We start from the raw sequence: 13,170 nt of genomic DNA on the forward strand, positions 1-13,170 counted from the left end.
AATCAATCATAGGCTCTTAGAGCAACAATACGATAGAAGGAATCTGGTAGCTTTTTTCCTCCTTTCCCCACAGCAAAAGCAGTGTTGTTCAGGCACTTGCCCTTTCTAGGCAGCCACAAACAGGCCCTCAACTTAAAAACTATTTTTGGAAATGTAATTCCTACCTGAAGATAGGGTATGTGTTTATTTAGAATATTACATCACCTTAGACGCTCAGCAGGAACACAAGATAAAATTTTAGCATTAGGTTTCCTGCCCAGTCTCTTGGATGACCCCACAATCCAGTAACTAAAGGAGGCCTCACAGACACTGGTCTGGCAATACAGTACCTATCCTGATTAATCAGTACCCATTCCAGTCGATCTTCCCCAAAGTCTTGTCATACTGATACCACCATCAGTAAACTCCATCACCCCTACTAGAGCCAGTCTGTGACTTGCAGTTGGCATCTTGTACCCCATCTTTGCCCTTGTAACCACTGATTTGCATACCATGACTCCTGAACACCAGGCCTCATCCCCACATATTCTCTTTCTGGAGCTGGCCTGATGCCCGCAGAGAAGATGGCACTGCTGGCAGTGGTGTGGGCACTCTGAAAGGCCAATGCCTGGTGCGTACATGGGTTCCTAAAGCCATGGACACCTGCTGCTAGCAGTATTCCAATTTGTGAGATTATTTGTGGGGGCTGCAGCCTCCATGTGCTTTTGATTCTAAGAGAGCTAGAACCATGTCAGATGGGTGGTAATGTGGCCCCCATGGGCACTAGCTTGGTGTTATGGGTTCTGCTGTCATTCTAGCCAAAAGGAGGGCAGTTTGGTGCCAGGAAATATCTAGGGTAGGGATCCTCCTTTTCATCATCCCTGCTTAATTTCACCCCCAATTTAATAGCAGTAGTAAGTTACACCAACTGAATACCCACCTGTCATGGGACAAATACAATTTTTTAAAAATAAAAATGAGAGCTTAAAACATACAGGGCTTACTCTGCCAGGCACTGTCCTAAATACTTATAATACTTATCAGCACTCTCATTTTATAGATAAGGAAAATCTGAGGCACAGAGAAGTTATTTAAAATTTAAATGGCAAGCTAGGATTTGTACCCAGGTGGCACAGGGTGTGGCACAGTGTGTGCCACCCAGTGTGGCAACAGGGCCCACACTTCTGCTTTGCTAATACAGCTTCTCATCTGCCTGAAAGACGAAATCTGATCTAAAGATGACTTTTTTTTTCCCCCCCCGAGATGGAGCCTCGCTCTCTCTCCCAGGCTGGAGTGCAGTGATGTGATCTCAGCTTACTGCAACTTCCGCCTTCCAGGTTCAAGCGATTCTTCTGCCTCAGCCTCCCCAGTAGCTGGGACTACAGGCATGTGCCACCATGTCCGGCTAATTTTTGTATGTTTAGTAGAGTTGGGATCTCACCACGTTGGCCAGGCTGATCTCAAACTCCTGACCTCAAGTGATCTGCCTGCCTTGGCCTCCCAAAGTGCTGGAATTACAGGTGTAAGCCACTGTGCTCAGCCTAAAAATGACTTTCTAATAAATTATATTACTTGACCTAGACAATATAGTTAATACGTAAAAATCTCAGACAGTAAGTAAAATGTTATCGGTGGTAGTTCAAAAATCTGAAAGAACACTCAGTACCATGAATAGTAGCATTGATGTTAGGAGAAATTCTCTACTTATTGAGATTACAAAGCACTTAATAGGTGTTGTTTTCAGAGAGAAGTCAGTGCAATAGTTTGACATAGTTCCCTGTGTCACATTATGGATCAGATGGGGCATTAATTTACTTAGTGAGAACCACCAATACAAACACACAGACATATAACAAGCAATTTTATAACACACATATAGGAATTTCATTGTTTTGGAGAGTAAAAGGGAAAACATTCTTATATTTTGAGTTATATATTAGTCTATATAACCAGATGATTGGTAAAATATTTTGGACGTCATCCCTAAATAAAACACCAAAACTCAAAATGTATCTTACTCTTCTTCCATATCCCAAGAGTTATTTAGGCCCATCTTTCACAAAAAAGAATCTGTAATTCACATCTTTTTAAAAAGAGGTGGGCAATAGAATGGCAGGTGAGGGAAGAGAGAGTTCTGTTGTACTCCCCTTTTTTAAAAACATGGTTTCATTTAATGATCACAACAAGGTAGTTATTAACCTCATTTAACAACTGATGAAACCACAGGCAGACAACAGGCAGATTTACTCCTCATGCCACTCTGTAATGATCACCTCTAAAGATTCCTAGTGAGATGCTACAACTCTTTGAACTTTTAATTTACTCATACATTTCTAAGGCTGTGGCTGATATGGAACTCAATCTAGTAGCACACATTGCTCACTGACAGGCAAGCAAATTCATCTATGACTTCCCTACTGGAGATTACCTTATTTGAAGCATTAACAATAATTGCAGGATACCAACCAAGAAAGCAGAGGTTAACATTTTTTGAGGCACAGACCCTTTAACAATCAAATGAAGGGCCAGGCACGGTGGCTCAAGCCTGTAATCCCAGCACTTTGAGAGGCCGAGACGGTGGATCACAAGATCAGGAGATCAAGACCATCCTGGCTAACACGGTGAAACCCCATCTCTACTAAAAAATACAAAAAACTAGCCGGGCGAGGTGGCGGGCGCCTGTAGTCCCAGCTACTCGGGAGGCTGAGGCAGGAGAATGGCCTAAACCCGGGAGGCGGAGCTTGCAGTGAGCCGAGATCCGGCCACTGCACTCCAGCCTGGGCGACAGAGCCAGACTCCATCTCAAAAAAAAAAAAAAAAAAAAAAAAAAAAAAAGAATCAAATGAAGGCCAGGCGTGGTGGCTCACGCCTGTAATCCCAGCACTTTGGGATGCTGAGGCAGGTGGATCACGAGGTCAGGAGATTGAGACTATCCTGGCTAGTGCAGTGAAACCCCGTCTCTACTAAAAATACAAAAAAATTAGCTGGGCGTGGTGGCGGGCGCCTGTAGTCCCAGCTACTAGGGAGGCTGAGGCAGAATGGTGTAAACCTGGGAGGGGGACAGAGCTTGCAGTGAGCCGAGATTGCGCCACTGCACTCCAGCCTGAGCAACAGAGTGAGACTGTCTCACAAAAAAAAAAAAAAAAAAAAAAAAATCAAATCAAATGAAAATTGTGGATCCTTTCCTCAGAAAAATACACAACTGCAAAACCACAAAAACCTACACATAATTTTAGGGAGTTCAGAGTTCCTGCAATGCATCCATGTACCCAGGATTAAGAATCTGTTTATCAAGCTGAAGAACAGGAAAGACCTCAATTTGCAAGTAACTACATGAGTATATAATTGGAACACACACTGGCGTGGGAGCCTGAAGTGGCTTCAAAACCCAGTTTTGCTTTTTCTAGAATTGTGTGACCTAGGATAAGTCACTTAACTTTCCAAACCTCAATTTTCTCATTGTTAAACTGAAGGAACTATATTAGATAATTGCCAGTCTCAGGCAGTTCTAAAATCTTAGAAATTACTTAGTTCTGTTGTGAGAGTCTAATCTAAGCGACTCTTTTTTTTTTTTTTTTTTTTTTTTGAGACGGAGTCTCGCTCTGCCGCCCAGGCTGGAGTGCAGTGGCCGGATCTCAGCTCAATGCAAGCTCCGCCTCCCGGGTTCACGCCATTCTCCTGCCTCAGCCTCCCGAGTAGTTGGGACTACAGGCGCCCGCCACTGCGCCCGGCTAGTTTTTTGTATTTTTTAGTAGAGACGGGGTTTCACCGTGTTAGCCAGGATGGTCTCGATCTCCTGACCTCATGATCCGCCCGTCTCGGCCTCCCAAAGTGCTGGGATTACAGGCTTGAGCCACCGCGCCCGGCCTAAGCGACTCTTTTTTAAAAAAATAAACTTTGATGTATAATTTGCATACAATAAAACTGAACTCATTTTAACTGTATACTTCAATAGATTTTCGAGAAATTTATACACCTAAGTAACCGTTACCATAGTGAAGATATAGATCCATTCGCCCCAAAGAGTTCTCTAATGCCCTTTTCAGTAAACCCCTTACTCAGCCTGAAGCAATCATGGGTGTTTTCTGCTACTATAGATTAGGTCTGCCTTTTCCAGAAATTATTAATAGGCAGCAACATTTATTGAGCACATCATGTGTCAGGCACTGTGGATTACATCATTTTATTCTCAAAATTCTAAGAGGAAACAGGTTAATAGAGGTTTAACATGCTCAAGGTCACACAGTCAATATATAGCAGAATGAGACTGAAACTCCACTCTCTAGAATCGATGAGTTCTACCTGGTCTAAAGGAAAGAAAGCACAAATACTCCTCCAAGTTGAAGAAATTACTCTTAAGAACCCAACAAAACTTTCTTAAATTTAATAGTGCCTTAGCACAGAACTCATTAACAGCTGGATTTGGATACACAGTGAGCTCAATTACATAGCTGGACACATAGAATCATCATGAGAAGTCTGATTTAGATTATGAGTTATCACCCTTAACACTTTCAAGAATAGAAAAAAGCTCTATTGTACATTACCGTAGATTATTAATTGTAACCTGCTAGAGTCAACAGTCCTGGCCAGGCACAGAGACAGGCTCACACCTGTAATCCCAGGCCGAGGTTGGTGGATCACTTGCGGTCAGGGGATCGAGGCCAGCCATGGTCAAAACAGTGAAACCCTGCCGCTACTAAAGATACAAAAATTAGCCTGCTGTGGTGACGTGTGCCTGTAATCCCAGCTACTCGGGAGGCTGAGGTGGGAGAATCGACTGAACCCAGAAGGTGGAGGTTGCAGGGAGCCAAGATCACGCCACTGCACTCCAGCCTGGGTAACAAAGCAAGACCCTGTCTCAAAAACATAAAATAAAATAAAAAAATAAAGTCAAAAGTCCTGTTCTTTTAATGAGTGTGTTAAAAAACTTTTACATTATCAAAATTTAGTAACTCTCCCTCCTTTTCTGTTTAATGATTTGTATATGGAAAATGTATTTCAAATGACACCTTTTTTTCCCCTCAAGAAAGCTTAACACACAGATAAGACATTTACCAAAGCAAGTTAGCAATGGTTAATTCCAAGTGTCACAAACACAGTGTACTGACAGTTTAAGTTGGTCTTCTAATTCTGAAAGATCTTAACACATAATGTGAAAAGTATAAAGATGTTTATAAGTTATTTTAAATAAAACACATTGACATTTATCTATAAATGGTAAAGAAAATGATTTCCTTCTCTGAGTAAACAAAAAAATTGATGTTGATGGTTTCTTAAACAGAAAATAGCCAAATTATCAATGTAACTTTATGTTTAAGTGTCAAAATAGCTGTTTATTTTCCTGCCAATAAGTAAAGAATGGAATCGGACTGAAATAGAGATTATTTTCCCAAGTCTAGAGATCAACATGTAGATTTGGGTGTCAGCACGGTATTCCAAGAAAATGAACTTTCTAATAGTGCTGGAAGTACTAAATTAGCTTACCTTCACAATTTTATAAGAGCCAGAATGTATCTTATTTTATTTTATTTATTTATTTTTTAAGACGGAGTTTCGCTCTTGTTGCCCAGGCTGGAGTGCAATGGTGCGATCTCAGCTCACTGCAACCTGTACCTCCCAGGTTCAAGCAGATTGTCCTGCATCAGCCTCCCAAGTAGCTGGGATTACAGGTGCATGCCACGACACCACGCTAATTTTTGTATTTTCAGCAGAGACAGGTTTCACCACGATGGCCAGGCTGGTCTCGAACTCCTGACCTCATGATCCACCTGCCTTGGCCTCCCAAAGTGCTGGGATGACAGGCATGAGCCACCATGCCCAGCCCAGAATGTATTTTTTCAAAATAACTTTTCAAAAATGAAAGTGAGTAAGCAAAGATAAGTTAGGCAATTTGCCTAAAGCTTCATCAGGAGACTAGGGAGGAGAAAGTGAATTAGATCCTTTAGAGTGCAGTGTTTTTTCTACTTGCCAAAGAGGAAGGCATCTGGGAGTCCATGACAGCTTCAATAAAAAGATGTAAAATAACTAATGATGCTGCTGGTTGGGTGGAAAGTGAGAGAAAGACAAGTGTTTGGGGATGCTAGAATTGTCAGTGGGAATCAGAGGGAAATTAAAAACAAAACAAAAACGCATCTCCTTAAAGGCTTACCTCTGGTTGTTTTACAAGCATAATATCCATTATAGAATACCTATGGCATGCAAAGATTTGTAGGTTTTTTTTTTTTTTCCCTTTGAGACGGGGTCTCACTATGTTGCCTAGGCTGAAGTGCGGTAGCACGATCATGGCTCACTGCAGCTGGAAAATTTTCAAACATATTTTGTAGAGATAGGTTCCTACTGTGCTGCCAAGGCTGGTCTTGAACTCCTGGCCTCAAGTGATCCTCCTGCCTTGGCCTCCCAAAGTGCTGGGATTATAGGTGTGAGCCTTTAATTTGAGAATTAAATTCCCAAAGCTGAAGTCTGAGAACAAGTAACATATCAGTGAATGAACCTAGCCAACCACTGAGCATTTTGTTATTCTTTCTTTTTTTTTTTCTTTTAAAGATGGAGTCTTGCTCGTCTCCCAGGCTGGAGTGCAATGGCGTGATTTTGACTCACTGCAACCTCTGCATCCTGGGTTCAAGCGATTCTCCTTCCTCAGCCTCCTGAGTAGCTGGGATTACAGAAGCCCGCCACCACGCCCAGCTTATTTTTGTATTTTTAGTAGAGACGAAGTTTCACCATGTTGGCCAGGCTAGTCTCGAACTCCTGACCTCAGGTGATCCACCCGCCTTGGCTTCCCAAAGTGCTGGGATTACAGGCGTGAGCCACAGTGCCTGGCCGCATTCTGTTATTCTTATTTAATCTTTAGAATAATCCTGTGTGGTATTTCTGTCCTTATTTATCAGACGAGACAAAAAAAGAAATTATGCTCAATGGTGGCAGTAATGAATATATGAAGATGTTAGGATGTATTCCATCAAGAATGACAACAGCAAGGCTGGGCGCAGTGGCTCATGCCTGTAATCCCAGCACTTTGGGAGGCTGAGGCGGGCAGATCACCTGAGGTCAGGAGTTCGAGACCAGGCTGACCAACATGAAGAAACCCCATCTCTACTAAAAATACAAAAAAAAAAAAAAAAAAAAAAAAAAAAAAAAATTAGCCGGTTGTGGTGGCTAATGCCTGTATAATCCCAGCTAGTTGGGAGGTTGAGGCAGGAGAATCGCTTGAACCCGGGAGGCGGAGGTTGCTGTGAGTTCAGATCTTGCTATTGCACTCCAGCCTGGGCAACAAGAGTGAAACTCCGTCTGAAAAAAAAAAAAGAATCACAACAGCCTACTACACATTTCTAGCATACTACTACTCAAGAGTCAAAATTTAAGATACTTCCCATACTATCTCAAGTTTCCCTTCTACTGAATAATATCCTGCATTTACATGTGACTACATTCTCTCTCTCTTTTTAATAGACAAGGTCTTGCTATGTTGCTCAGCCTAGAGTCCAGTAGCCATTCACAGGTGCCTTCATGGCACACAATAGCCTGGGACTCCTGGGCTGAAGTGATCCTCCCTCCTTAGCCTCCCAAGTAGCTGGGACTATGGGTACACAACACCTGGCTTACATTCTCATTTGGCAGTACTTTGTATCTCCCTAGCTGAAATGATGATTTACCTACTATTTAAAAAAAGAGATAAAGGCACAGATACACACTTTCATTGTTAGGCAGAAAGTAAGCATCTTCTGAAGTGGCTTTGATTATTCTGGGGACTGTTGCATGCATTAATTATGCTTCTCAAATTCCAGTGAGTTATATGTATCATTACTGTCCCTTTACCCAGATCAGAATAGTGCAGTTTGGTTCAATGGAAGGCATGAAAAATTGAGAATGAGGTGGTTCAACTTTTTATGTTTTAGTTTCCTCACTAGCTAAATATATCCTAGTGAATGAGTGGTATCAAGGAATTTGTCAGAACTGCTATGAGGTCCAAACATCATAAGCGAAAGTGCATCTAAAAGTTCAAATTTTAAAATTAATGTAAGGCATTGAAAATTTAAAGAAACATGTATTGAGTACTTATTATAAGTAATGTACTACAGCTTTAATGGTTGTTTAAAAGATGCATTAGAGAGCGACAGAAAATAAAAGGAATAGCTACAGAGTTTGGGAAGGCACAGGGAAAGAGTGGCTCAGTATCAAAGCTAAAATTCTGGAGAACACACAATCAGATTTTGAGAGATGGACAAGTCAACCTTGGAATAATTTCCCTTATTGGGGCCGGGCGCGGTGGCTCAAGCCTGTAATCCCAGCACTTTGGGAGGCCGAGACGGGTGGATCACGAGGTCAGCAGATCGAGACCATCCTGGCTAACACGGTGAAACCCCGTCTCTACTAAAAAATACAAAAAAACTAGCCGGGCGAGGTGGTGGGTGCCTATAGTCCCAGCTACTCGGGAGGCTGAGGCAGGAGAATGGCGTAAACCCGGGAGGCGGAGCTTGCAGTGAGCCGAGATCCGGCCACTGCACTCCAGCCTGGGCAACAAAGTGAGACTCCGTCTCAAAAAAAAAAAAAAAAAAAAAAAAAGAATAATTTCCCTTATTTAACCTGTCTTTCCCTTAATAGCAGCACACTCATCTTTCAACTTGCGTTTCCCCACATTACATATATAATTTGGGAGAAGGAACAAAAAAGCTAGGGGAATTGCAACGACCTAATTGAGGTATAAAAGATACTCTCTACATTTAATAGTTATAAACACTTAGAAACATTATGATAGGAGGCAGAGATACCAACAGCACTGGGAATGACGATGGAGATCAAATCTCAAAAAGCAGTTTTCTATAGCTTAGTCACACTTGGCTCAATTTTTCACTTTTTGTACTTAAAGGCATGGCAATTTTTGGTGCTTTATTTAGTAATTACGTCATTTTGCCTGATAATACAATTTCAGTACATCACTTTCCTTAAATCATTTCCCTTTGGTTAAACAGAAAAAGCAGAAATGGTCTTCGGGCAGGTGTGCTCAAATCAAATGATCTCCTTTCACCATCATGGCTATGTTCTTTCAGTGGTCACCTTCCCTTCAATATTCTTTCATGCAGCAAAGTATCTCAGTCTTTATCTTGTACTAGGAACTGTCCTGGCACCGGGGAAACCATGTCAACAGGGCCCACATGATCCCTGTCCCTGCCTTCAAGGAGACAGACAACAAATAAGCGAATACAATAATTACAGAAGGAACAAGGCTGTAAAGGGTACTCTACTAAAGTTAGAAGCTGCGGAACTAATTTGAAAAGGATAGTCAGGGAAGGCCACTCAGACAGATTTAGGCAGAGACCTGAAGAAAGACGGATTTGGATAAACAGTTTAAGGAGAAGAAGGAGAGTTCAAGGAAGAGGTACCAATTACACTCATGCTGTGTGTGTAAAGGAGGAGGGATAAGAAGAACATTCACTCTAGGCGTAGAGACCACAAAGTGCATGTTGGAGAAGAAAAGCGCGTTGCATTGGGTTAGGTGGCCAGTGTAGCTGAAGCTTGAGGAGGAGACATAAAACGAGATTATAAACGTGGGTTAAGGACCACATCATACAGGGCCTTTGTAGGCTATGGCAAGGAGTCTAGATTTTATTTAAATGCCAAGAGAAGTAGGATTACTTCAGACAGCTGAATTACACTTTCTTTCCGTTAAAAGATCACGCGGGTAAAACGAGATGTGTCGAGGAAAGTTTTAAACGCAGAGAACCTAAGTCAGATGCAAAAATTACGCACTTCTTCGGGCCTCAGGTTTTCCATAAGTAAAGCAAGTGGTTTGAACTAGAAGCCATTTCCTTCCCGCTGCGACGCGGTGAGTTCTGAGAGCGCGAGCCGCGTCAGATTGACCATGGAATTCCCCTCATCGACGCCGGCGCCCAGAACACAACTGGCGCCCTGAAACTGTTGGTCAGCTCAAAAAATCAATGAATGGCCTGCTACGGGCGCGGGACCAGGCCCTGGCGCCCGCAAAGAACGCGATGGGTCGCGCTGGAGGCCGCGAGATGCGTCCGGCGAGGAAATACAGGCCGGCTCCACCACAACCAAAGCGTGCCGAGGAGGGGAATCGGGGCCTCGTAGGTTGAGTACAGAAAAAATCAGACTAGGGACCCGACACCGGGAACTAGGAGAGAAGGCCGAAACGTGGGTCTGAGGAAGGATTCTGGTTCCAGGCCTGGGGACCCAGCCACTCACCGCAGCCGTCGCCAGGCTGTGCATGTTGTGAGCGGCCGCCGCTCTCCTTCCACAGCCGGACGCGTCTGACCCGCGTCCCCGCTTCAGCACCCCTGCCGCGGAAAATAATGAGCCGCCGTAGCCGCCATCCGCCTCCGGCTCGCTCCGCCCCCTTCGCGGCCCTCTGACCTCTCACCCCTGACCCCACCCACACATCCTCTTCCCGCCTCCAGGCCCTCGGCCTAGTTAACAGTCCCAGAGTATGGCCTTTGCCCCTTAAGATTTAGGATCGGAAGGACGTCCACGACCACTAGTCCCCGCAACTCCTGGCTTTCAGCAGATTTTTCCAGAGAGCGGCATGAACTCTGACCCTCCTCCAAAGGCCAGTGAACGGCGGGAAAGGATGGACAGTCCCGGGAAGACAACTATTGCGCATGCCCGACTGGGCTGCGTAGGAGGGAAATGGTTGGGGGGGGGTTCGAAATCGGGTGAAGCGGAAAGTGCGCGTGCGTACTACAGTCACGGCTGGGGCGGGGCTGCCCGGGCTAGGCCGCTCTAGGTGCTGGGGGGGCGGGGCGAGGGCGTGTGAGGGGCGGAGTTTTTGGCTGGCGCGCACGCGCCTGTCTGGTCGCGTAGAATGTGCGTGCGTGCGTGCGTGTTTGCGTGTGGTCACAGTTCCCGCCATCAGCCGCTCTCCCTGACTAGGGGTAGCTAGCGGCCTCCCTCCTTTGGGTTCGGTATCCCTACTTCCATTACCCCCGGCTCCTCCCTCTCCGCGCGGGCTCCGTGCTTTCCGCGGGTCTGTCTGGGGGCTCCGGACCCTCGGCGCAGGTAAGGCGGGCCGGGGTAGCTTCTCAATTGAGCCGTTTTCCCTAGCACCCCCTCCCTCTGTGCGATCCGCCCACTCGGCGTTCACTCTTCTGGAGTTCGCCCTGCTGCTGCTGAGCCCGCCCACAACCCCTCGACGCACCCCCAGCCTCACAGGTACTACCTTTGGGTGCATTGCCCCGGCTTTCCCCTCTCGTTTGACTTGGTCTCCACTGCCACTCTCTCCCTCCGAAACTCAAACCTGGCCCCTTTTCTCTGGGGCTGTTGTCCGCCACTTACCTTCTAACAGGGCCTGCTGTCTCTTCAGGTGACTTTCGTTACGGCACATCCATCAGGTCTTGGACATGATACTCATTCACTCTCTTGACCATTTTCACCTTCCTCTTGACCAGTCCTCACTGCAAAACATGAATTGTATTTTTGTTGTGCATTTCCTTGCTCCCATTTCTGGCCGCCAGATCAGGTAGTTAGATGTAACTATTTTAAGTCATGATCCATGAAAGGAAATGATGATTGATGACAAAGTCTTGTGTCCTGGAGAGTTGTCCTAAAGTGGTTTTGGGGTAGTCCTCTCAAAATTTCAGCTCTGTATAAATTCCTTTATTGAGGTGGCAATTCCTGACAAGTGTCTAACTGGAAGAGATATCTGAGAGGTAATGTCAAGCAGGCAGTTGGATATAGTGGGTTGGAGATCTTAGGAGAGTTCTGGGCTGGATACGTAAATGTGTGCGGTATGTTTATGTGTATGTCATCTGCCATATTGATAGTAATTGAAGCCATGGATGTGGATGAAATTGCCTAAAAAGAGTATAGTGCTATAAAATAAAGGCGCCTAGGATGGAGCATTGAGGGATTCCTGATGTTTAATAACCGATAGAGGAGGATGCGTCTTGCAAACCATGAAAGAAGTCATCAGTAGTGTTGCATTCTGCTGAAAGGTAAAATGGAAGGAGGACTGAAAAACCCAGTGATATAAAAGTAATCGCTTGTTTTAAAGATGTTTGATGAAGTAAAATGAATATTTGGGTTCAGTCCTGCGTCCTCTTCTTTTACTCTTGTATTCCTCCCTAAGCTTTAAATTTGGTCTATATATTGATGCCTTAAAAATTGTTATTTCCAGCCTATTCCCTTTGTTTTCAGCTCCACATCTAGATAGCCAGCTGTCTGCTTGACATCTCAACTTGATTTTTTTCTTAGGAGTTTCAGATGCAACACAGACAAATCCAAAGCCTTGATCTTTCTCTCCGTATCCAAATTCTTTTTTCTCCAGTGTCCCATTTTATTAAGTGGCATATGACACAGGCTACACACTTGGGAGGCATTCTTGACTTCTACTGTCCAAGTTCTATCTATTCTACTTCCAATATATGACTTGCATCTTTTTCTGTACATTTTCACTATCACTCTTCTAGTTTAAGCCACAGTCCTTTTTCACCTGGACTTGATTGCCTTGGCTTCCGGAATTATCATCTGTAAAATGGAAATAGTAATTTTCAGCCTATTGGATTGTTATGAGGATTAAATGAGATAACCATGATAAGCACTTGGCACAGAGTAAATGGCCAGTAAGCATTAATTGTTATTGTAATTGTTATAAGCTGATCAACTTCAATACTCTTCTATTTGGTTCCCTTATTTTCTTCTGTTCTTGCTCTTAGTCACTTTCCCAAAACCCAAACAAACCATATATGACTTATCCATTCAGTAGTAACGTATTTATTTGCTTAAAACCTTTTGGTGGATTTCCCCCTGCTAAGTGCTTGTTACATTTAGGATAAAATTCGGAATCCTTACTGTGGTTCACAAGACTGCATAACCTAGTTCTTGCCTGCTTCACTAACTTTACCTTCCTCCTCTCCTTCACTAAACTCTAGCCACATTGATTTTAATTTCCCTAGTCACATCAAGTTATTTTGCAATTCAAGGCCTTTAGGGATGCTGTTTGCCTGAATTGTTCCAGCACCACCATCTACCAGTCATCTCCTTCTGCAGTTTTCAACTTAAGTGATACCTTCTCAGAGAAGCCTTCTTGATGTTATCTGTCCTCTACCCCAAGTCTTAATCTTAAGTCTTATCATTCCATGTATCTTGCTTTATATCATTTCTCAGAACTTGTAATTATTGTTATTATTTTTTGAGACGGAGTTTCTGCTCTGTTGCCTAGGCTGGAGTACAATG

General features: G+C 43.9%; 2 protein-coding genes across 5 annotated transcripts in view; one reads left to right on the top strand and one right to left on the bottom strand.

The window, feature by feature from the left end:
• CNOT9 (CCR4-NOT transcription complex subunit 9) overlaps positions 1 to 13,170 on the bottom strand; it is an 83,257-nt gene that overhangs the window by 19,529 nt on the left and 50,558 nt on the right. Inside the window, exon 2 of the mRNA XM_050751285.1 lies at positions 10,186 to 10,326. Coding sequence (XP_050607242.1) covers positions 10,186 to 10,326 — 141 coding nt within the window. The remainder of the gene's footprint in view (positions 1 to 10,185; positions 10,327 to 13,170) is intronic.
• USP37 (ubiquitin specific peptidase 37) overlaps positions 10,780 to 13,170 on the top strand; it is a 124,967-nt gene continuing 122,576 nt past the window's right edge. For 2 of the 4 annotated variants that reach the window (XM_050751255.1, XM_050751256.1), the window contains exon 1: positions 10,781 to 10,995. The gene's annotated coding sequence lies outside the window, so the exon portion shown is untranslated. The other 2 variants (XM_050751258.1, XM_050751257.1) reach the window with 2 other exon arrangements.

Source organism: Macaca thibetana, chromosome 12, assembly GCF_024542745.1.
Source record: "Macaca thibetana thibetana isolate TM-01 chromosome 12, ASM2454274v1, whole genome shotgun sequence".
NCBI classification, from domain to species: domain Eukaryota; kingdom Metazoa; phylum Chordata; class Mammalia; order Primates; family Cercopithecidae; genus Macaca; species Macaca thibetana.